At 41.5% G+C, this 24814-nt stretch overlaps 3 protein-coding genes and 1 long non-coding RNA gene across 6 annotated transcripts; 3 read left to right on the top strand and 1 right to left on the bottom strand.

Moving 5' to 3' along the window:
• Positions 1-361: 361 nt before the first annotated feature.
• LOC116198648 (F-box/LRR-repeat protein At1g67190-like) lies at positions 362-3696 on the top strand. The gene is made up of 3 exons (XM_031528846.1): positions 362-489; positions 582-1788; positions 1946-3696. Exon 3 carries the CDS (start codon positions 2415-2417, stop codon positions 3060-3062), a length of 648 nt encoding a protein of 215 aa, XP_031384706.1. The 5' UTR covers positions 362-489; positions 582-1788; positions 1946-2414; the 3' UTR covers positions 3063-3696.
• A 4447-nt stretch (positions 3697-8143) lies between these two features.
• On the top strand, positions 8144-10273 carry LOC116198564. Its single transcript, XR_004155344.1, has 2 exons — positions 8144-8522; positions 8659-10273. It is a non-coding gene; the product is annotated as an uncharacterized LOC116198564 (long non-coding RNA).
• A 2150-nt stretch (positions 10274-12423) lies between these two features.
• LOC116200537 (F-box/LRR-repeat protein At1g67190-like) lies at positions 12424-13686 on the top strand. Its single transcript, XM_031531380.1, has one exon. It carries the CDS (start codon positions 12424-12426, stop codon positions 13684-13686), a length of 1263 nt encoding a protein of 420 aa, XP_031387240.1.
• A 345-nt stretch (positions 13687-14031) lies between these two features.
• Positions 14032-16454, bottom strand: LOC116200708 (ABSCISIC ACID-INSENSITIVE 5-like protein 1). Of its 3 annotated transcripts, none has more exons than XM_031531563.1 (5): positions 16105-16454; positions 14970-15956; positions 14774-14845; positions 14571-14600; positions 14032-14413 (listed from the first exon to the last, which is right to left on the bottom strand). In XM_031531563.1, exons 2-5 carry the CDS (start codon positions 15909-15911, stop codon positions 14327-14329), a joined length of 1131 nt encoding a protein of 376 aa, XP_031387423.1. In that variant the 5' UTR covers positions 15912-15956; positions 16105-16454; the 3' UTR covers positions 14032-14326. The 3 variants fall into 3 exon arrangements, with proteins under 3 accessions (XP_031387423.1, XP_031387424.1, XP_031387422.1); XM_031531564.1 differs by having other exon boundaries at positions 16244-16454; XM_031531562.1 differs by having other exon boundaries at positions 16046-16453.
• Positions 16455-24814: the final 8360 nt, after the last annotated feature.

The raw sequence follows: 24814 nt of genomic DNA, 5'->3' as shown, positions 1-24814 counted from the left end.
GAAATCATCGATTCAAATGATCATGCGGAGGGTTTGGTTCCAAAATTTGCCATAAGGGTAAAAGAATAGGCAGGAGAACAGACACCAGTAAGTCCAGCATTGCAGTTTCCAATGAATCTTAAAGATTACGCCTCGTTTGGATTCAAAGTGGGATTTTAAAATCTTACTTTAACTTAATTTTACCCACAACAAAATAAAATAACTTATACAAAGTCAAAGAGTGAGCCTCATTTATGTAACTCTTTTTCAAAATCAAAATCACATAACTCATACAAAGGATAAGCCCCATACATAACCATTTATACCACTCTTTTTCAAAATCTAATTTTAAAATGTTACTTACAAACCAAACGCATCATACAATTTCCAGATGTCTTAATCGGTGGTGGCCTTGAGACTTTGCAGGATAACCAATCTTCTGAGGAACCCCATTATGGGAAGGCGAGTGGCGGGATGTCGAGGAAAGCTGCCGATATTATGACGAGCAAGGTAGAAGATAGTCCATTTACAATCGAGATTTTATTTATTTTTTTTCACCCGTGCTTACACAATTGTTTTTAATAATGAACGTCTTTGTTCAGGATAAGTTCAGGGTTGAGAAGGCTTATGAACAGTAAGAATTTCGACTATGTGGCAATTTAACGGTGATGATTGGGCAAATGGGTCTGAGGTGGGGACTTTTCAGGGTCCCGCAGCTCCCTCTCTCTATTATCTTTTCTCCTCTCATCTCTCTCTCTTCCTCCCTTCTTCTCCTTCGTCACGCCCACCCTCAACGAATAGAGAGGACACCTTCAGGAGGAGAGAGGAGTCGCCGGCAAAGGCGGGTGTCAGCGGCCACGGAAGAAATAGGAATAGAGTAGAGAAGAAAGAGGAAGATGAATAGAGGGAGAAAGGCCATGGAGGGAAGGTAAGAGGCCGCGGTATGGTGATGGTGATGATGAAGGGGCTGGTGATGATGATGGATGTCAAAGAAAGGCCAAGAGAGAGGGAGTGGGAGCTTGAGGATGGTGATTGGGGAAGGCTCTGCTCTGTGTGAGAGAGAGGGGCAAGAAAGAGAAACAATAATGTCTTTCCAATAACTAAAGAGAAAGGCAAAGAGAGATGAGAATGGTAGTTCTTGGTTCGAGTTCAGGAACGCTATTGGAGCCTCCACCTCAAGACAGTACAACCAGCCATAGCAAACCCAGAAAGAGAGAGAGAGAGAGAGAGTTTGGAGTAATAATGGCTGAAGAGGATGATGATGGTTATGAGTTCTTGTTAGAGAGAGAGAGAGAGAGAGAGAGAGAGAGAGAGAGAGAGAGAGAGAGATCTTTTGATGAAGGGTGTGTGTGGTTGGTTGATGGGATGGTGATTCCACTCTTCCACTTGGGCTCACTACTCTGCTCCTCGGCAGAGGCAGAGGGGCAGAGTGCTGCTGGAGAAGACTGAAGCAGGTATTGGGATAGAAAGAGGGAGAGAGAGAAATAGTTATGAGCTGTTGTTAGAGAGAGAGATCTTTTGATGAAGGATGTGGTGTGCCGTGGGTGGATGGGGCGGTGATTCCACTGTTCCACGAGGGCTCACTGCTCTGTTCCTCGGCAGAGGCAGAGAGGATTGACTGAAGAGAGAGAGAGGGAGACGAAACAAAGTAGGGGAAAGAGAGACGAAACAAATTGATGGTGGCTGTTGGCAATGACAAAGGAGGAAGGGGAAGGTGACGGAGATGGTGTTGATAGTGATGGAGTGTGGAGATGGCATTGGTGGCGATGGCAATGGCAGGATTGGGTCCATCTTGAGATCGTAATTATGGTAACAAATTTTGTCTAGAAAATCTCTTGATGAATATCTTTGATATTATTTGTCATTATCTCTATATTATCTCGTAAATATTGCGTTAATATCTGAAATATATTTCTATGGGATATTATGTTATCTCTAGTAACATATGTTGCAATTAAATATACAGACATAATGTGGCCCCAGAAAACAAAAGATATAGATATCCTGTTCACCCAAAAAAGAAGAAGATATTCTGGTAGAGATTTCTCACATATATATATTCGCTAAATAAGTTTAAATTCCCTGTTCAATTCTCTCTACTCATTCTCCCTTCCGATATCCCTTTTGCGGATCGTTCATGCCCAAGAACAAATCACTGCAAGATATCGGGAGCTGAAGATTGAGGGACGAAGTTGGTGGGCTCTGCTCGTTTGGTGGTTGACGGTTGATTGTTTTGTTATGGAGCACTTGCCAAAGAGATTATCCGCGACATCCTGTCGCGCATTTCGGCTGTGCGGCATGTTGTTCGGGCTTCAGCGACATGCCGGAAATGGCGTGAGGCTTTCCCCAAGAACCTCCGCGCCCTCTCGTTCAAGTCGCATGAGGATGGGTTTCAAAGCCTTACCACTGGTCAGATTGAGTTTCTGATAACTAGGATGATCTTCCTGCGGACGATGGGACTGCAGTCTTTGGTTATTCAAGATTTTGGCAATCACGAGTTCTCCGCCTTCGGGGTGATGAGTTGGCTTCTCCATGCGAAAGACAGCTTGAGAGAGTTGCACTATGAGGTTCGCACGAACCCAGCCATGAACTTTGTGGACATTATTAGCAGGATGCAGACGCTTGAGAAGCTACATCTAGGCCAGGTTTGCATTGAACGGGTAAATCCGAATCACCATCAGTTCACTTCTTTGAGGTCGCTGTCCTTATGCCATGTCAAAATCTTGGACGTGGATTTGAGTCTTCTACTCTCCGCAATATGCCCGAAGCTTGAGTCTGTGGAGCTTGCTGGATTCTACCCTTCAGAATCTCTAGTTGAAGATAGTGCTCCTAGATTCCGTATGTTCGACGCAACCTTGGACAAGCTTATCTTGGAGGCGGATAGGATTGAAGATTTTTACTGGGGACCTTCTTCTCGTCTCAGGTTCTTCAAGTTCATCGGGAAAGGCAGCTTGAGGGGAATATCTATCAACAACATTGGCATGCTGCCCATGCCACATATTGAAATCTGCGACTCGGCTGAGAATCTGGAGATTATCAAATTCGCCCTCTTCGGGATTTCGGGGCAGAGTTCTACCGATTGATCTCGAAATCCTCAAAATTGAGGGAGCTCAGGCTTTCGGATATGGCGTTCGATGATGGGACTAAGGCAGTTGACTTGGGCATGATTGCAGGGTGGTGCCCGCAGCTCAGCTTTCTATCTTTGAGATGTGAATGCGGAGATGCTGAGTTGTTTCCGTATTGTCTCCCAGCATCTGCTTGCTTCGAGAATGTGGTCCACTTGAAGGTTGGGTGGTCGATTTATATTCCCATGGACGATTTCTTGGGCTCGTTGGAGGGTTTGCTGGGACGCTGTCCGAGCCTTAAGAATGTGACCGTAAACGGAAGGATTTCAGGTTATAGGAGCTACGACTACAACCACTGTCAGAAGATGACTTGTTTCAACAATGCCATGGTTCGGATCCTGAGGAACTATGCTAATGTAGAAGTGAATTTTAATTTTTGTTAGTATTTCAAGAAAGGCCTTGCTTAGAAGTTGGAACTTTCAACTTGTCTTCCCGTTATTCACATTTTTTTGCTTCTCTTCCTGTGAGGACGGCAAACATGGGCATTTTGTTCAAAGCTTCTTATATGCCCTTATTTTCAGGTTTCATTGCACGAGCCCCAAGCTCAAGATTGATTGTCGACTCAATGAATTTTTATTTTCATATGTATTTCTATCGAGTTTTTCTTGTTGGATCCTCGTTGCTCAACATTCTGTCAAATGAAAGCAAACTTTCGTACATTAGTCTGTTCTCAAAGTTCGAACAGAAACTTGATGAAGAGAAAAGCTGGATCAATGAAAAGGATACATCCCATTACTGACTAAAAGTATCATATCAATTGTGATGAACTAGCTATAAACTAGTTAACATATTTTTCGAATATTTATGCAAATTAATTACTTTGACCCTTGTTCTTTTTTCCGAATATGTAGATGGATTATATGGTCTTCAATATTAATCCTATTTTACTATCCGAGGAAAGTGTCTATTTTCAAGCATTATATTATGTACAAAGGTATTCAGATTTAGCGTTTATAAAATAATGTCAGGCCTAATGTGGCCGAGGTTGGTAGCTCGAAATTCTAATATTTCAGGTCTAACTTTTTACGGGTAACATATTTGGACCATGTCGAAATTTTGATAATCAATCAATATCTATAATAACGAATTATATATATTTGCCATTGCCAGTCTCTCACACAACAACATCACAAAAATAAAATCTCGTGAAGCCATGTAATCTTTTGCTAGTCCTCTTGCGACGACATCACATCGTCAATTTAATTATATAAGTAATATACCAGTAAAATATATCAATCTCTAGACTTAATCATATGAAATTATTATACTTGTTATATCTTTTAATAATTTTAAATCGCAAATACAAATGGTAAAAGAATTACAATAAAATATATAGTAGTATAAGCATATAATTCTATTTTAATATGTTTTTTATATTATTATAGAATTTTAAATATTATATTTCTCCAGCTCGTTAAAAATATGTATTTTATACCGAGTACTTCAACAAGCAACAACCCATTGATTCTCGAATTAGAACAATTTCTTCACTATTCCAAATTCTGCTTTAGATTCAAGTGGCGGAAGATTATGGATCTACTCCCTAGATGATACGTAAAATGAGATAACTGCTTATGCAAGAGTGGATCCATTTTTTTTTTCCTTATATATTTCGTTAGAAATTTTGAGACACTTCAATTTTTTGTTACGGATTTTCTTAGGATACTGATAACGGGTTTTATTAAGATATCGATAACCATATTTTTTCCGGTGAATGATATCGATAACTATATTAAAATGAGAAAATATAGAGCAAATATTAGATGCTTATTACTTTTTATATTTTGAACAAGACAATCACTATTCTATAAAATTGTTGAATCGTTATTATTTATAACGCAGGTTTGATCTGGTTTATAATTAGATAACAAACTATAGTCAATGACCCAAAGTTCATACAAGCTGCTATCATTTCAGGGAAGATCTAATTAATTAAGGTGCAGTAAACTTTTTGGTAAACTAAAGTGCAATAAATTTTTAAAGTGATAAGTAAATTACTTAAAATCATAGTAAAGTAACTTAATTTTAAAATAAATTGCACATCTTTTGAGTAAATTACACACATATTATTAAAATAGTTTGGATAGATTACTTAAATTCTAAAATTATATATGTTCAAAGGAATTAGTATATATAATTCCTAAAAATCGCTTTGCCCGAGCATAAATCTTGGCCCGAAAGATGTTGACATTGCAGCAATTTATGACTTCCTGCCCATTTTTATTTGGATGCTGAATCAGTTAATTCGTGGAAGTCTATAAATTAGGCCATTAATCGGCCAACATTTGAGGGTCGATTTGCTCCTATTCGATTCAAGAATTGATTGGGGCTAAAATATGAAGAACTGGGAATTGTATGGACTTCGAGAAAGAGGTAAACTTGGGGTGCAAAGAAGAATATGAAATGGCGCGAAAAAATTAACCACATTCCTGTACGGAATGGCGTAATAAAATGCAAAGATAATATCTAAAAAACCTATATATCCGGTTCTTCCTTTGGCGCGCTGCCCGGGAGAGCTTGCTCAAGAACGAGGCGCGTTACCGAAGGAGCTTGTGCGACACCCCTAGCTACCCCCATTGCGAGAGTGGGGTTGAATCTACCTTGCATGTCCTGTGGGATTGTGTTCTGGCGAAGCAAATTTGGTTGAGGCTTGTTCTGATCGATGCTCAACCAGAATTCTTCACTCTGGACCTATTGGATTGGGTTTGGCAAAATTTGTCCTACCCCGTATCATCAACAATGGTCGACTACCTTTGCTACAAGTTGCTGGCTGCTGTGGTCATGGAGGAACAAGGAGTTATTCGAGTCGGATTTCAGCCGTCCTACCTTGGCATGTCAGACCATCTTACAGACCGCTCGGTCTTTCCGGGAAGGCTAGGCTTTGGTGGAAAAGGCGATAGGTACCACCTCCAAACGCTGGGTCGGCATCAATTGGATTTGATCCCCTGATGACTTCTTCAAACTTAACACGGACGGTTCTTCAAGAGGCAATCCCGAGGCAGCCGAAGCTGGTGGCCTCCTCCGTGATGCAAATGGCAAGTGGATCGTGGGATTTGCCCAAAACATTGGCATCGCTACGGTCACCATGGCGGAGCTTTGGGGGTACTCACGGGGATGGAGATAGATTGGAACATGGGATGCCGAAGGTTAATTTTCAAAATGGACTCATTAGCAATCCTACGAATCATTTCAGGGGATGGCCCTACTACTCCTTGGCTACAGACTCTCCGAGGTCGAATTCTTGACCTTTGTAGTCGAGATTGGGAGGTCCGGATGCAACACACTTATCAGGAGGGCAACTCTTGTGCAGACAAGCTTGCAAATATGGCTGTGGAGTACCCACCCGACACGCATATTATTCACTCAGTTCCTAATGGGGTGTTTCGGCTGCTGTTAGGCGACATTGTATGGGCCACCATGCCCCACTTTATTCCTGTTTCATTGTAATTTGGGCCATGCCCCAGGCTTTACCGAAAAAAAAAGAAGAAGAAAACCTATATAACTTAAGTTTTTGAGCCATCTTGAGGAGAGTATGCTAACTATTCATACTCTTGAATTGTTCCCCCCACAGAACCAACACCCCCCACAACAAGAAAGAGTCACTCAGTGAATCGGTGGATCACACACTTGTTCATCAACTAGTTTTTTGAGCAAGAGATCTCTGAAGGCTAGCTTTGCTATGCTATGTCTCAGGCGAGCTGAGGTGATTTTCTCTTCTCTGATACGTGTCTATGCTTCCTTTCCTTTCATCAAGTAGGTAAAGTAGGCATACGAACCACTTAAAAAAATAATGGTTTATTGACTAGTTTCCACGGACTTTCGATAACTCCGCTTCAGTCTGCGTTTTTCGGATAGTCAGGAAGGCTAGCATAGAAGTCTCTCGCATGCAAGGAGAGAAACTATTAGATAGAGTTGGAGTAGGTAAGTGAGTCCATCCGAAAAACGTGTGTATCTCAACTACACACCGAAATGCCTTTTTTGTGTTGGTAGGGCAGAAAGCCATAGGGCTTATGGTTTATATAAAGAAGACCCTTTACGCAAGGGAAGGCAGTAAACACCTTGCCTTCGGATCCTGATCCCTCTCTCTCTATCGCCTTTACTGCGGCTTGCTTGATCGGCAGGGAGGAGCATCTCAAAGTACTCGAGATCGAAAGAAGGGAAGGTTAGTGGCACTTTTGATCCGAAAGTGACGATGCCACAAAGGCTATTCGGTGTGAAGGACTGACCTCTGCCCCTAACCCTCGACTGCCGTCCCATTCTTGAGTGAGCTGGAGCGCCCCCCATTTTAACAATTAATTTTATTATATTATATATTCATTCATTAATGACTAAAAAAATTCCACTATTCTTTTTTTATTTTATAAGGCATAGCATTCATATAATCAGATCCTTCAACCCCTTTTTTCTTCTTTATTTTAATAATTTATTATATTATATATTCATTAATAAATAAAAAATCACTATTCCTTTTTTTTGTTTATATTAGATATAGTTTGATTGACTATATAGTCAAATTATTTACAAAGTACAACATATAACCTATATAATAATAATAATTAGAGAATAAAACTCTTTCAATCATGATTTTTTTTTCAAATTTTATGACTCGCATTTGAGACCTTAATTAATCAAAATAAGCGTCGAATTACATAAAACTAACGCATATTGTTGAAAGGCTATTTCAATTTATCAACAGTTTAAATTGTTTCTTCTTTAACATTTCTTCTTATTTTAACGTTTGGTGAAACGCAAAGTTACAACAGCCTATTAACTAAAATTAATATTTAATTGGATATACTTTGTTGTTATGTGATCATATGATACTTTTAATGAATTGGAAAGTCCAACTGTGAGTAAAGTTTGTCTACTTAAAATTAGAGGGTGACTTAAGATATTATATCGTGATCATAATTTTTTAATTAGAAATATTAAAAATCTGAATTAAGATTAGCTTGGAAAAATATTTCATCTTATAACGTATGAAAATTAATTAGTACTATCTTTCAAAAAAAATTGAATTATTTATTATCAATCGACGATTCATAATTATTTATATAAATAAGTAATTTTATTATTTGTTTTAGTTATACTCTATATTTGATATTGTACAGTTTCCTATGTTAAACTAAAAAATTAAAAAATTAAAGAATTTTTAAACTAAATTTCTTAACTATGATCCGATGAATCCCCTTTTTTTCAACTCGCTCTCTATACACTTAGCATACTTAACTGAAATTCCATTTTTGGGAGACTATTGCTAACGGGCGGTCTCGAGCCAAAGGGCCTCTGCTTCAACGAAAACTTCGCGGCCGCTTGCCTCTCCTCCTCCCTCATTCGCTCTGCTGGCGCCTGAGTTCTTGCCGGCGATCAAGCTCCGTCTCGTCCCATCTTTGGCAAACCACCCGACTTTTCTTCAAGGTACATGCCACTGACATTCACATTTCCAGTGCCGGCGATCAAGCTCGGTGTCGGCGCCTGAGTTCTTGCGGCCATCTTGTTGCGTTTATCTTCGTTGCCTTGCCTGAAGTCTAGATTTTTTTTAATGGTTTCTTAGGAGGGAGTGACGGGTTTGGTCACGAGTTTCTGCAAAATTTCAGGTGCTGAGGCTAAGGGAGACAAATTTAGTGGATTTTGATATTCTTGAAGTACTTGACTGCTTGTTTGTTGGTTGATCGATTGTCATGGAGCGCTTGCCCATAGAGGTTATCGGCAAAATCATGTCGCACATTTCGGCTGCACGGACGTCGTTAGGGCTTCAGGGACTTGCCGGAATTGGTGCGAGGCTTTCCACGAGCACCTCCGTGTCCTCTTGTTCGACTTGTGTGAGTGGAATAGGTTTCGCCAATTTACGGTGAGTGAGATCGTGAGATCGAGATTCTGATAACTCGAACTATTTTCCAGACAAGGGGCGCGCTCTCTGCGAATCGTACTTGATCCTTACATTGAGTACTTGGCCTCGACTGTACTGAGTTGGCTTCACCACACAAGGAACAGCTTGAGGGAGTTGGACTATCTTGTCCACACAAACCCGGCCTTGGATGTTTTAGAAATTTTAGGGAGGCAGAAGCTTGAGGAGCTAGATCTAGAAGATATTGCCATTGAGCAGGTGGACCGATTTTAGCATAGGTTCACTTCTTTGAGGTATCTCTGCTTAAGCTTTGTCCGAATCTCGGTGCTGGGCTTGACTCTTTTACTTGATGCATGCCCGGAGCTTCAGTCTTTGGTACTTATTGGAGTGGAGCCTTCAGGAGAAGTTAAAAGTTAGTTCTCCTAATCTAAGGAGCTTCTGTATGTATTCGTTAGCCTTGGACCAGCTTATCTTGGAGGCGGATGAAATTAAATATTTGCACCTGAGAGATATAACTGTCAGGTTACTCAGGTCATCAGAATCAGTAACTTGAAGACGATAATGATCAACTCTCTTTTTGTGCAAAATATTGAAATCTGTGATTCGAGTGAGAATCTGGAGTCTATCGACTTCGAGACGTTCACAGTTCTGCAAGCAGTGTTCTACCGATTAATCCCGAAATCCTCGAAATTGAGGAAACTCAGTCTTTGAGGTGTGGCGTTCAGAGAGGGGCACATGTTCATTGACTTGGATGAAATTGACTCACGCTGCCTGCAGCTAAGCCATCTCTCTCGGGCTGCGACCTAGAAGATGATGAGCATGAGCTGCTTCTGTATCGTCTTGGAGGTTATGCGTGCTTTGCCAATGTGGTTCAGTTGAAGGTTGCGTGGTCCCTCAAGGGTGAATTCATGGACTTAATTGAGGGTTTGCTAGGATGCTGTCCATGCCTTCAGAAACTGACTGTGAATGCGGAAGTTACAGGCGTGGAGGACGAGGATCGTCAGGTGCTGCTTCGTTTCACCACTGCTATGATTAAGGTCATGAGGAGGAAAATTGATATGGATGTAGTGCTTAATTTTCATTCCCTAGTGCAAGAAGAGGGCCTAGCTTAGGAGTTGAACTTCATATTGTAGTGTCATATGTGTTGTGGAACGAGTCTTGTCAAAGATTTACGGAAGCTGTTGATCTCAAGAATAAACAGGAACGATTTGTTAGATCTATATACATTGAAAGATTCTTAGACACCTTTATTTTCAGGTCTATACTAGCCTCATGCTGGGCCTCGATGCTCGCTGAATGCATTCATTACAGTGATTGATGCCGGGTGATTGTTTCATATTCAGTTTAGTTTCATGAATTCGTCGTTGCTGGGTATTCTGTGCATGCAATTGTGGGAGAAACATAAACTTTCTCCACCAGTACTTATGCCTAGTTGTATATCACCGGGGGAAGAATTGTGGCTGATTTCAGTTAATTAGAGTGTGTTTGAATTGAGGGTTGAGTTGAGTTGAGTTTTGATTTTAATTAACCTCCCATATTTTGCTTTTTTTTATTTTACATGCCCTGTCTGGGCGATGACCGAACAATATACTATGATGAAGAGGGGCAACTGAGGATTATTGAAATTAATTATATCTCTCGTTCAACACGAGTAACTGGCACGAGTTTAACACTTTTTCCAGTAGTCAGATAGAGATTACAATAACTCGGACAATCTTCCAGGCAGTCGGACTGCGGTCTCTCCTTGTTGTAGTTGATGATCCTCATGAGTTTGCACGGTGCTAGTGGCAATGAGTTGGCTCCTCTCCACAAGGGAGGGACAGCTTGAGGGAGTAGCACTATGATGTCCAAATGGAGTCAACCTTGCCGTCTTGGAAGGTCTAACGTGCAATTACTTTGAAAGTTTATATTAATTTCAAAGTTGATATCAATTCAGCAAATTTGAGAAAAATATATATAATTTAAAAATCAAAGAAAATTTTAGAAATAAGATAAATATTGAAATAAAACATCAAAAAATAAACCATAGGAAAAAGTTAAAATGCTAAAAAATTGCAAATTCAAGAAAAATACGAAACTAAAGGAAAACTGCAGAAAAAAATATAAAACTTACAAAAATCCGAGGAAATTAAGAAAAATTTTCAAATTTCGTATAAAGTTATAAAATATGAGGAAAAATAAAAAAATTAAAATAAAAGGAAAATTTTAGAAAAATTCAAAATTCAAAAAACTAAAAAAAGTTTCAAAATTCATATAAATTCAGAAAATCTGAAAAAAAAAAGATTGAACCCAAAAAAATATTGAAAATATATTTTAAAAATGGTATCGAATAAGGAGGGTGGATGTCCACGTCGGCCAATAATCCCTAACGAGCTCAGCCCAAGCCGGCACCTAAATCCTAGGGTGGATGGCCTAAGGGAAGCCCAAGCCCCCAAAATGAAATCTCTTGAATTGGGGGGTGCGAGGGTCCCCGTCCCCGCTGACCACACACTCCCTGATTTAGGTCACCAACGATCTTAGACCATGTGCAACAACCTCAATATTGGGTTGGATGGCTAGTAAGGACGCTCTCACTCTCTAATTCGACAAATCCACCGACTAGGGGATCTCTCACATTGGATTGGAGGTAGTGTCCCGGCCGACCACCCAGCCATCGATTGATAAATTTTGAAATTTTTGTAATTTTCTAAATCTTTTTTAATAAAGGCCCTTTTATTCATAAATTTTGAAAATTTTCTCAATTTTTTTTAATATGGACTTTGAAACTCATTTACAATTTGAATTTTTGTATTTTTTTTGAAAATTTCCTTTTACTTTATAATTTTTAAAAACAATATAACGATATTCCTATATATATATATTATATTTTATATAGTCTTTAAAAAAATTCATTATTTCAAGAGAGCTGCGATTTCTTCTAATATTATGATGATATATCGTATATAAATTATAATCTTTAAAAATATATAATATTCTTTAACCAATATTTAATTCTTCTAATATTTAGCAAAAAATAGCGACCCGAAAAAATTATTAATAAGCATTTGATTTTCGTAATTGTTTGCGGCCCGCATCCTTTACTTCGATGAAAACCTCAAGCCTCTGCCTCTGTTCGTCCCTCCTTCGCTCGGCCGGCGCCTGAGTTCTCGCCGGCGATCAAGCTCAGTGTCAATATTTCCGTTGTTTAACCGCCGAGATGTCGGAGAATTTCGAGGTTGTGAGTTCTCTGTACTTCTGAGCTGCTCTGTAATTCAAGCTTTATCCTTCTCTTGATTTGAAGGTGGTTGGGGTTGAGGTTCGTTGCCTTGTCTGGATCTGTGGAAGAAAAGGACAGAAATTTAGGGGTTCTTGAGGAGGGAGTGAAGGGTTTTGTCATGAATTTTTGCTGAATTTGCGGGAGCTGAGAGGGACGAGATTGGTGGGGATTTGGTATTCTTTGACTGCTTGTTTGGCGGTTGTTGGTCGATTGTCATGGAGCACTTGCCCGTAGAGGTTATTGGCAATATCCTGTCGCACATTTCGGCTGCACGAGACGTTGTTCTCGCTTCAGCGACATGCCGGAAATGGCGTGAGGCTTTCCGCAAGCACCTTCGTGTCCTCTCGTTCAACTCAGGCGACTGGCATGGGTTTCACGACCTTTCGACTAGTCAGATCGAGATTCTGATAACTCGGACGATTTTCCAGACATCTGGACTGCGCTCTCTGCTTATCATTGTTGATGATCTCGATGAGTTCTCGGCCTCGGTGGTCATGAGTTGGCTCCTCTACACAAGGGACAGCTTGCAGGAGTTGCACTATGACGTTCGCACGGAGCCGGGCTTGAATGTTGTAGAGATTTGCGGGAGGCAGAAGCTTGAGAAGCTGACTTTGGCCCATGATGCCATCGAACAGGTGGACCCAAATTACCATAAGTTCACTTCTTTGAGGTCGCTCTCCTTAAGCTATGTCCACATCTCGGAGCAGGATTTGAGTCTTTTACTCGCCGCATGCCGGAAGCTTGAGTCTTTGGAGCTTATTGAACTTGACCTTTCAGGTCCTCTAGAGAAAGTCGAAGTTAGTGCTCCTTATCTGAGGAGATTTTATATGGAAGAAATATGCTTGGACAAGCTTGTCTTGGAGGCGAGTAATATTGAATATTTGCACCTGAGAGATAGTAATATCGAGTTTTTCAAGGTCATCGGAAATGGTAGCTTGAAGAAGATCATGATTGACCATTCTACCATGCCGCATATTGAAATCTGTGATTCAGCTGAGAATCTGGAGACTATCGACTTCAACAACTTCACAATTCTGCCGGCGGTGTTCTACCAATTGATCTCAAAATCCTTGAAATTAAGGACGCTGAGGCTTTGGGATGTGGCGTTCGGTGAGGGCAACAAGGTCGTTGACTTGGAGACAATCGCCTTGTGCTGCCCCCTGCTAAGCCATCTCTCTCTAGGCTGTGACTTGAGAGATGATGAGTTGCTTCCATATTGCCTTGGAGGATCTGCTCACTTGGTGAATATGGTTTACTTGAAGGTTGGGTGGTCGAACACTCTCAAGGATGAATTTGTGGACTTGGTTGAAGAATTGCTGGGACGCTGTCCGCGCATTAGGAAGCTGTCTGTTGATGGGGTGATTTCAGGCATCAAGGACCATGAGGATTGTCTGGTACTGGCTCGTTTCACCACTGCCATAGTTCGGATCATGAGGAAGTATATTGATGTAGATGTGCAGTTTGATTTTGATAACTAATAACTCTTGAAAAAGGCCTTGCTTAGAAGTTGAACCTCATGTCATCGTGCCATCTGTGCTGTGGTAAGGAACGCTTACTTCTTATCTTCGGGTCATGGAAGCTGTAGATCTCGGGATAAATTTCTACATTTTGCTTCTCTTCCTGAGGACTGCAATAAGAACATTTTAGATCTATGCATGCGAAAAGCATATTGTTTGCCTGATTTTCCGGTTTGTACTTGCCTCAAGCTCGAGTTCAATGCTCTGCAACTGTTTCCTGTTCAGTTTAGTTTCTTGTTCCCATGAGTCGAGGTGACTTGAAAGTGTTAAGTTCTTACTCATTATAGAAGAAATCAATCGCTGTGATGGTCTGAAAAGTACAGAGATTTCTCATATACCATTCCATATAGAACAAGGAGAGAAGATCCAGCAGTACCATTCCTACATTTGACGATGTCTGGACAGATTATGCATGTATACCCTACAAATATCATAGATCTATTCATATCTATTTTCTATACATGTTAATTTGCCTCAAATTACTCTTATTTATGCACATTCCAATATTTCACCACATACATACATCTTGAAATATTCACATGATGTTCCTAAAACCAGAGGAACTTCCATAGTTGCTCTTCTTCCAAGCTATCCCTGTCCTTCACCAAGCCATACTCACTGTCCTCCTTATGGCCCTGAGCTGGTCAGCTGCGTTCACTGCTCTAATAGGTTGCCTCCTCCTCATCACCTGCAATACATACACGGATGATAGGATGGAGAAGCTTAAGAGAGTCATAGTTTCTCAGAATGGACCAGCGTCCGTTTCGGTTGCTTTCCGTGATTATAGACGGGGACGTGTTTTGGCTTATAAGAGCTTAACGGATTAATGTTTCGCGCCCGGTTACCTCTTTTTGTCGTTTCCCATCTGTCTCCGCCTGTTTGGGAGGAAGATCAAGAAGGGAATTCAGTTAGTCACAAAGAACATGCCATTACAACGGAATTACGAAACAGATGACGTGCCGACGTAACAGACTAACGGATAAACTACTAATTCGTTAATTCAATGTAGAACTTCGCGAGGACATAAGCAAAGAGCATTATTAATTACCACGATCCTTTTGAGCCTCTCATTTTCTTCCCTAAGCTGATTAAGCTCTACTTCCAGCTCGACCGTGTATGCCTGCATTCAAGAAGATGACAACCGTAAGTCGTTGGCACGAAGATTGCGATGATGATCTTACTACTGATGGCACGAACCAAGTCCTGAACGAAAGGGAAGGAAAAACCCTTTCACTTATTCGAACCTGTTTTCTGGCTCGAGATCGAGCTGCTGACTCTCGGTTCTTAATCATCCTACGCTGCCTTCGCTCGACCACCACTTCTGGTGGCCCTTCGATAATCCTCCTTTTTAATCCCATCGCTTCCGCAAGACCATGGCAGTTCTCGTTCAAGACATTGCAAGAGGATTCTCCAGCACACCTGTTACCATTGTTTCCAAATATCAGAGGGTAATTACCCGTGATCCCGTTGCCGGAAAGATTGTTACCGGACCCATGGCTATTGGAGATCAATCCGAAACCAGCCAGATTTCTCGTTCCATAGCTGGGATTAAATGATGGAGCAGAATCCATGAACCCCGGCGGAGGCTTAAGAAATGCCAAAGCCGTTAAATTCTTAGACTGAGAAGGCAGAGTTGCTGGCTCCTGCACGACCCCGGCCTTCACGAGGAAATCCTCAAGGGTCATTTCCCCCAATGTCGGCTGGCGCCTCGGCGGGGCACGATTGCTGAGGTTGCTGGGTCCAGGGCCAGGCAGCTGCTTGTCTTGTTGGTCCTTGTGTATCTCGAACCAGACCTCATCCACGGTCTTGTTGCACAGCAGGGTCGGGATCGAGAATGAGGCCTGTCGCAGCAGGGAACCGGGACCAGTGGCAGCAGCAGGTTTATGACTATCCTCCGGGGGATCATTCCGGGGGAAGGAGAGGGATGCCGACGCCGATGTGCCCTCGTCGACGCTCCAAATACTCGCCAGGAACTCGTCCATGCTCATCGAGCCAAAGCTCTTCCCGCTCTTGCACTGGATCTCATTGAGGGTGAGCGAGAGGATGGAGCTCTGCTGCTGGCCCGGCGAAGGAACAGTCTGGTCCTTGGGCTGCAGCGGCTCTGCCGAGTCCGACGGGGGCGGCATCGGGACCAGCGCCAGCTTGAGGTTGCCCAGGGAAACGCTGTTTTCCGACTCAGAAGTCATCGTTGTTCGAGCTCAGACCCCCGAAACAGCTCGATCGGGCATCAACTGCAAGGAAGAAGAACAAGAACAAAGTTGAGCCTTCACAATGAAATGAATCAAGCGATCAAAACAGCCGAAAAAACCCGAAACCAGACATGAATCTCTTCAGCTGAGCTAAGTTTGCAGCGGCTGTCTGTGGTCTGTCGGGATTTACCCTTCACACGAGCATTGCAAGAGCAAGAGCTGATGGGGAAAGGTGCGATTAAGGGCAGAGGATTGAGTAGAGGAGAAGACTGTGACGTGAGAAATCAGCAGAGACGAGGAAAGGGAGGGGGAGAAGAAAAGACTGTAACTGCCATGGCCATGCAGAGTGGGCCCACTGCCTACTTGTCTCTTGACACGTTTGTGACACCCGCCAGATTTCTTCTGCCCCAGAAAGAAGAAGAAAAAGCAGCTTAAACGCATACAGATGGAAAGAGAGGAAGAAAAGGAAGGGAGATGCTCTGTTCTTCCTCTTCGTTCTGTCCTGTCCTGTTCTGTTCTGTTTAGTTTTTCCATGTTCAGTGAACTCTGCAACTCCACATTACACAGTTCTTTTGTCCTCTATAAACCACCTCTGCCCAGTTTTCGAAAACGAATGTGATAATTGCTGTGGTTCGGTTTTAACCACGAGCCGTGGTGCAATCAGCAAAGAGCATCATCACTGCACATATCCAAATCCACTGGAAGTGCTCCTTTGACAGGGCAAGCTGATAGTCGAATGAGAATTGATTTCGGTTTATTGATTAGGATACCTTGTGGTCCCATCTACAAACGAAAATAATGAGAGTTTTGAGAAGAGTAGATTGAAGAAAGAGTGAAAATTATTGACCTAGAAATAGGAAGTAGGAGAGCAGGCAGACTGGGCATGGAATTGAAGGGATTGGGCCCACCACAGCCGAAGAGGCAAGGAGGCCCCGTCCGGGATCCATCGAAGAATAGGGACATATCAACACACGTGATTAATTCTTGTCGAAAGATAAAATAATGACCTTGATTTCATAAAATAAATTTGTGGCCCAAAAGAAAGTAATAAATTGTATTTAAGATATTGGGTACAATGTATTGCTTATATTAATATTAGAAAGTTCTACTTTTAATAAATAAATAAAAACCATATAGTTTTCTAATTGTATATTAAAAATTCTTAAAAAAGAGCTATAAAATATAAGACGTTAATGGGGTAACTGAAAAGAGACAGCATGAGGGAAAATGATTTCAATTTTGATGAGGTGGCAACATGAAATGTCAATATCCCAATTATAATTATGAAAACTAATAACTATATACCATTGTTACATTCAATACCTATATGTATATTTACTATTATAAAATGAGAAATGATCATCGGGTCTAACTTTCATCTTGCATTTTTATCTATGTCGTTTATGTTATATTGTTTAATCACCATCAGATTGAAAAAAATCATTATTACTATACAAAATAACCACCCATTACCTCATTTTTTTCCTTCCTCTTTTTACTCTCTCTCTCCCTTTGATCAAAACAACTGTGCATTTTGAGAAAGGAGTCTAATTAGCATAGTGGCGCAACACGTTGACTCGAAACAAGAAGTCTTGGGTTCAATTCTCATCAGTGGGACTTATATATCATTTTAATTTCACTTATTTTTTTATATTTGTATTGGGTTTTGGGAATCTCTTATAACCGAAAAAAAAGCTTGTGCATTTTCTCTTCAATTTATCAAATATTTAACTATTTTATCGGTTTTTTATTAAAAGAAAGAGAATATGATGTAAACGAGTCCAATAAACCGTGATGATGAAATAAATACTAGGGCCAAAAATGCGATTTGATTGGTCAAATGACCAAATTAACCCGACATGGTTGAAGTGTGCTTATTTATTATGTCTTTCATAGTTAAACTAACTTTATCCGTGTTGCTATCTTAACTAGGCTTCGTTTGCTTATCCTATTTTTATGGCTCTTTTCTCTTTCACTTCAATGCTTGGTGTACGCACTCGAATTTCATCTCGTCGGGCACGCGTGCGCGCGCCTATGTAACGCGGCTTGGGAGTGTCCACCTTCCCGAGGACGCACGACGGACGCACGTGAGAAGGAGTCGCCACTTGCCATTTTACGACCCGAAGGTCGAGGGCCAGCAAATTACCCGGGTCTAGGGGTACGGGGTACACCTAATTGCTAAGGCATATGGTCTGCGAAACCCGAAGTTCCGAATTCGGGGGTTCTGTTACATGCGAGCCTATATCTCGCATGCCCTATCGGTACTCTAGCTTGTCTAGGCTTGCCATTTTAATTTAATTACCGCTTAATTAGGTTCCGCTCATCTTACGCGTTTTGACACCGTAAATTCGAAGGAACACTCCGACCGTCCACTCTCCGACCGGGATTCTTACATGAATAAATGTACAACATAAATCCTTACATTGTCCTCTCAAATAAATAAAATACAAATTACAGCAACTGAATCCCGGTCGAATCGCGTTCGGTTATTATTCCACTCGTGCTCACCGTGTGGTTTGAAAAGACCGGAATTGAAATTAAGATGCGCTCAGTGTTAGGGGGGGTAGACCCCGTGATCTACGGTGGGGCGTTGGACCCCCTATGGGTCGCATCCGAAGGGATCGAGCTCGATCCGCATAACAAAACAAGTGCAAGAATGTAACAAAACGGGCATAAATAAGCAAACAACGAGATTTTGTTATTGCCGAATTTACGTGAATTAACCGATTATTAATCGGGGTATCTTGGCATGCAAATCCTACCTTAAAACAGACAAAATGGGTACAAGGTGTGAACCGATCAAGGATCGCCTCGGGAAGGTATTTCGCATTTGGCATTATTTTCCGCGGGCTTGACGTGCGTGACGTCTGTTGTCAAGTCTTGTGTTTGTGGGTTGTTTTTAGGATTGTTCTATGTTGTGACACTACGGTTGTTACAGGTTATTACCGAACATTGATTCCGCCTGTACATCCCAGAACTTAGTGCCTATCCCGCTATTGCCCGCTTTCGTCTTAACCAAGTACACAATTAATCCGGTGTTTGTATTTTGAGCCAATCCACCCGAACTAACTACCCGAAACTATGCTAGAATAACAAAAAAGTCATCGGTCGGATAGAGCGGGCTATGCAGATAAACCTGCGCCTAGATAGGTAGCTCATCCTTATCCTGATACCGTGTGTTTCTCTTATTCTAACCCTAGGGGGTGTCGCTAGGTTGCAAATAGACGATTTTGCCCTTGAGGTAAAAATTGTTTTCGAGAAAGAGAGATTACGCGGTGCGGGCCACCTCGGCCTGTGACCGGCGCTAACCGATCCCTTGGACCTTCCAGGGTTGTCAAGAACCCTAAAAGAGCCAAAAGATCGGTTAATCTATCCTGAAGTGATCTAAGAAAAACTTCCACGTCCCGACCTGAGTTTCCTGAAATCAGGTGATGCCACGAGTCAAGACGCGCAAGTCCTCCCTAGACATCCATGTCACATCGAGCCACGTGTCTCAATTTTGATAAAATTTGCAAGTTTTGAAAAGGGCACCAACGCATGTTTGCAATCTATCGACGCGTGTTACCGATTTATTACCAATTCGTACAAAATCATTAGGGCCAAGTGAATTAATTAATCGCATGAACGTCCAATTAACCCGTTAGTGAAATTATTGATTAAACTAATTAATGTTTTGCCAAATGCTCTAAATATTCGGGTTTCAGACTGTCGAGCCGATTATTGATGGACCGTCCGATGCGAATCCTAATTCCCGACCACCTTAGGATTTAAAAATTAATTTTAGGTCGAGTTTGCATGATTAATCCGATTCATGTGAAATTTCGATTAAAACGAGAATAAAGTATTTAAGCACGGATCAGGAATACATTATCACGTCAAGCACAATGAACATGCAAATTTACACAATCGGTGCCACCATGGTCATGATGAACACATACAAGCATACGCAAACATAATGTTGATAAAATTGATAAAACGGCACCGACTCATGGGGAGCGAAACATCATGCAAAACACACACGTCATGCCGTATGCATATAATTACAGGAATAAAATATTTAAACATGGCACATATGTTGTCGGTCGGTGATCCAAGTAGGAAAGGGCTGGATGTCTTTGGAAAATGTTCAGGACTGATTTGAAAATTCCAAAAAGTTCAGGGACTAATGTGAAAATTCCGAAAAATTCAGGGATTGATTTGAAAATTGAAAAACGTTTAGGGACTAATGTGAAATTTTCGGAAAGTTCAGGACTGATTTGAAAATTGCAAAAGTTCAGGGACTGATGTGAAAATTCCGAAAAATTCAGGGACTGATTTAAAATTTCCGAAAAGTTCAGGACTGATCTGGAGATATTAAAATGACCGGGACTTGACTGGAAACCATTTTAAAATTCGGGGCAAATCTGAAAAAATAAAAATACGGGACTGAAATAAGACAAAATGAAAAGTTCGTAAAATCGAGTTCGGGACGAATCCGATCACCCACACGACTCAATAACGCTCATTTCACATCATATTCATCAAGCAAACATTAATATTCAGAAATGGAGCCCTAATCATGCCACTAAATCAAGGATTTACCTAATTCGGAAAGTTGAGGGGTGGTTCTGTAAAATAAAAAATTAGAAAAAAATCAGAAAATTTCGTTGGGGAGCTGGGCCGCTGGGTTGATGGGCCGAATTGGGCCGAATGGGCCGGACTGGGCCGAATGGACCGCTGGGCTTCTCGACGAGGCTGGGCCGGGCCAAACGCTAACGGGCTGCCGCTGCTGGATTGGGCCGAACTGGGCCGAGCTGGGCCGACTGAGCCACTGGACACGGGCTGAGCCGGCGTGTGTCCGTTCCGCGTTACTTGTGCGACCCGGTTAGTGCCGAAAATGGAAATCGAAGAGAAGGGATGCAATTGGGGTGGCGGTGGGCCGTGCGTGAGGACCGTCCAGAGGGGGTGTCGGTCGAGCTAAGGGATCGGTGAGCCGAGGGAGCCGAGGTGAGGGAAGGCCGGGAGAGCGAGCTGTGGGGTGGCGAGCTGCGGGACGAGCTCGGAGGTCACGAGCCGAGGGTCTCCCGTCCGGAGAAAGTGGGCGAGCTACGGGCTGAGCGTGAGGGCGAAATGGGAGCCGTGAGGACGAGACGAGTAAGAGAGAGCCGGGGAGTCTAGCTGTCCGAGGAATTACGGGTTCGACCCGGGAGTTAATCGCGAGCTGGAGAAAAAAGGAGCTGGGGGGCCTTCGGGTCTGAGAGATTTTTCGAGAAAATCGTCGAGCTGTGGATTTCTCGGCCGTAGGCGAGCTGGAGGTTTCCGGCCGTGGGTGAGCTGTGGGGGAAAAATCCGGGTGAGCTGAGGGATTTTTTTCGTGAACTCCCGGCCGAACTGTGAGCTGCCGAGAGAGAGGGAGGATCCGAGCTGAGGGGTCCGAGTCCGGGAGCTGAGGGCGGATCGTCCGAATGAGCTGAGGGAGAGAATCGGTGAGCTGAGAGTTTCCGGGTGTTGTTCGTCTGTGAGCTCTCCCAAATTTTTCGTGTGAGCTTCGGTTTTGTCCCGAAAAAACCGAGAGAGAGAGAGAGAGAGAGAGAGCGAGAGAGAGTCGGCGTTCGCGTGTCGGAAATCGTTGGCGTGTGCAGAGAAGTCGCGTGCGCAGAGGAGTTGGCAGGCTCGGGTTCAATCGGCACAGAGGTCACGGGTCGGGAGACGTCCTTGCAAGGAAGAAGAAGAAGAAGAAAAGAAAAGAAAAAGAAAATGAAGAAAAGAGGAAGAAGAAGAACAGGAAAAGAAATGATGAAGGAGAAGCAGCGGTCAGAAGTCACTGACTTCTGACCGTGACCTTCTTTTTTTTTTTTTTCGAAATTGATGCGCGTACAAATTGAAAATTCCGTCTTCTCGATCGAACGTCGAAAAAATAATTCGAGACCGCCATCACGTTCAGAAAAATTCAATGATCGATATCATGCGATGAAATTATTTTCAATCTCGAATTTTGTCCCGAATTTTGAAAATTGACGTCAACGTACGCGAAATTCGAAAACGTCCCAAATAGCATTATTTTTGAAAAAATCATAAAATTGGGGTTAAAATAAGAAAATTTGCAATTTCCAAAAGGTGGTGAATACTCGAGTAATTAATCGAAAATACTTCCCTCACGGGTGGTAAAATGACGAATTTGCCCCTCTGGAGCCGGTGGACTAAAATTGGGTGCTGACACTTGGCATTGATGAATTAGTAAGCAAAATTTGCTCGAGAGACTAATATTAATCGTATCTTAAATATAACTACAGCTCTTGTTCTTTGGGGACACTTGTCAAGCTATAATTTTTTTGCATTTTTTTATTGTGTCAAACAATATATTATAACCAATGGTGTCAAACAACACATTCCCCTTCTTTCCATTTCCAACTTTTCTTTTTTCACCACCAAGATGGTAGCCTAGCTAGTAACGGATTTCGTCTTCCAAATGGGAGATCAAGAGGTCGAAACTCGACTTAAACACGAAAGCGCTTCCTGTATTGCATGATATCAATTGTTTTCTTCTTCCTTATATCTTTTTTCTCTTTCATCTCGATATCTGACATGAATGATTTTTTTATTATCTAAATTAATTAACCCATCCTCAAAATACGGATATCAAATATGATATCTGAAAATTTCATTCTTCATTATTTTGAAAGCATTGACTTACACTTCGACAGCTGTAATTTCTTTTATTTGCTATTGGTTTCTTGACGTATTGCATGATATCAGTTATTTTCTTGTTCTTTGTTTCTTTTTCTCTTTCACCATTATGTTCGACATTAATGATTTTACTATCTAAATTAATTAATTCATCCCCAATGCGGATATTAAATATGACTAGGCACAACTCCCACGTTTTGCTGCAGGGCAAAAGAGTCAATCAAACAATAATTATAATGAAAATTTGAACTTTATTTCATTAACTAGTGAAAACGAGGACCAACACTTTGTTGCGGGTCCATTTTGTGCATTTTATTATTTTTTTAAAATAAAATATCTATAATCAAATTATGAATAAAATTTGAAAAATAAAATTTATATATCATTGGATAAGATACTGTATATTTTACTTCTTTTAATTCATGAAGCAATATGATGCTAAATTATTAAATTGAACATCTAATTAGCTAATATTTAACATGATTGATATCTAATCTTTGAATTACATATAAAATTCTTTTTAAAAAAAATTACTTAGATATGTTGAATATCACGTAAAATTTAAAACTTTATGACTACCTTATTGTCGAACAATAATAATACAATCGGTTGCTCATGCTTTATCAGTTAACATAAATAATACGGTTTTACTCCTTTGTAACCCACCATCCATACAAACTCTAAAAATATCGTTATTAGCTAATTGCATTAATTCTTAAAAATTTTTAAAAAAGAAATAAAAAAGAAAGACTGAATAATTTGAATTTCAATGCAAGGAAACGAACCTAGGACCACATATTGAAGGGAGGGGCAGCTTTGCACCAAGCTAAACTCGATACCATTGTCTTTTGCACAAAAAACCTTCTCAAATAATTAATAGATTGAACATTTTAGGGGAAATAACTTCCGACACCCTGAACTTTTCACTTTCTATCAATTCTATCCCAAAGAAAAAAAATTTGCAGCACCTCCTGAACTTTGGTTTCCCTATCAAATCTATCTTGCCATCACCCTTTCCGTCAGATGTTAACGGAGATGTTGATGAGTCTCCGCTAAGGGGTAACGACACCCAAGTCACACCAATAAAATGACGACACGTGTTCCATGAAAAACTCACTATTTAAAAAGACCCATATATTTTTATATTTTTAAATTTGACCCCAAAAGCTTTATTTCTCTCTTCTTCTTCCTCCTTCATCCCCTCTCTCTCTCTCTCTCTCTACCTCTGTTCAGCTCCCCCTCCATCTCCCTCCGCCGCGCCACCTCCGGCGACCCCGTCCCCTGAACATGTCACGCGATCGGAGCCAACCTGGACGACCAAAGAATATCAGAAACCCAACCGGACCCTCCCTCTCTCCCCAACTCTGGGGTTTCCTTTTGCCCGTTCCTTTCGCTTCTGCCTGCAAATCAATGGACGCGACGATCCTTCACGGAAACCCAATCCCAACTTCTCCCAAAGTCGTGGCCCCAACCGCTCTCGTCGGATACACGAGAGACCCGCCAATTGAGGTCACTTTCATCGCCGCGATCGATCCTCCGCTAGTTTACGGCAGGACAAGGTCTACATCAAGTCGCTACCCGCGAGTTCGGTACCAATGCCGTGTTTTCCGCAGAAAGCTGAGACAACGAGCAGCGAGTTGCGGCAGTTGCTGAGGCTCAACGCGGCATAAGATGGCTTCGATTTCATGACGTGTTCAGGGGATAAGGTTATCGAGGCGGCGCGGTGGAGGGAGATGGAGGGGGAGTTGAATAGAGGTAGAGAGAGAGTAGGGATGGAGTAGGAAGAAGAAAGAGAGAAATAGAGTTTTGGGGTCAAATTTAAATATACAAAAATCTATAGGTCTTTTTAAATAGCGAGTGGGCCATAGGAGCACGCGTCGTCATTTTATTGTTGTGACTTGGCGCCGTTACTCCTCAACGGACACACGTTAGCATCTCTGTTAATATTTGACGGAAAGGGTGACAACATGATAGATTTGATAAGGGAAACAGAGTTCAGGATGTGCCACAAATATTTTTTTTCTTTGGGATAGAATTGATAGAAAGTAAAAAGTTCAGGGTGCCTGAAGTTATTTCCCTGAACATTTTGTACTGAAGGGGGAAAAAAACATATATGCGCATATGGAAAAGGAAGCACTTGCCATGTGGTACCAACAGACTCATTTTGATTGTTTATATAATTTTGAAGAAAAATACATATATCATAATTTGTATATCTAATACTTTAAATAATA

The sequence above is a fragment of the Punica granatum genome, chromosome 3, assembly GCF_007655135.1.
Source record: "Punica granatum isolate Tunisia-2019 chromosome 3, ASM765513v2, whole genome shotgun sequence".
In the NCBI taxonomy this organism is placed as follows: Eukaryota; Viridiplantae; Streptophyta; class Magnoliopsida; order Myrtales; family Lythraceae; genus Punica; species Punica granatum.
This window is presented reverse-complemented; position numbering and strand designations above follow the sequence as displayed.

Coding starts and splice junctions, on each gene's coding strand:
- LOC116200708 (XM_031531563.1), bottom strand. CDS start 15,911: ATGACTTCTGAGTCGGAAAACAGCGTTTCCCTGGGCAACCTCAAGCTG. Junction 14,601..14,773: donor AGAGGCTCAAAAGGATCGTG/GTAATTAATAAT, acceptor CCTCCCAAACAG/GCGGAGACAGATGGGAAACG. Junction 14,414..14,570: donor ATGGGAAACGACAAAAAGAG/GTAACCGGGCGC, acceptor TATGTATTGCAG/GTGATGAGGAGGAGGCAACC.
- LOC116198648 (XM_031528846.1), top strand. CDS start 2,415: ATGATCTTCCTGCGGACGATGGGACTGCAGTCTTTGGTTATTCAAGAT.
- LOC116200537 (XM_031531380.1), top strand. CDS start 12,424: ATGGAGCACTTGCCCGTAGAGGTTATTGGCAATATCCTGTCGCACATT.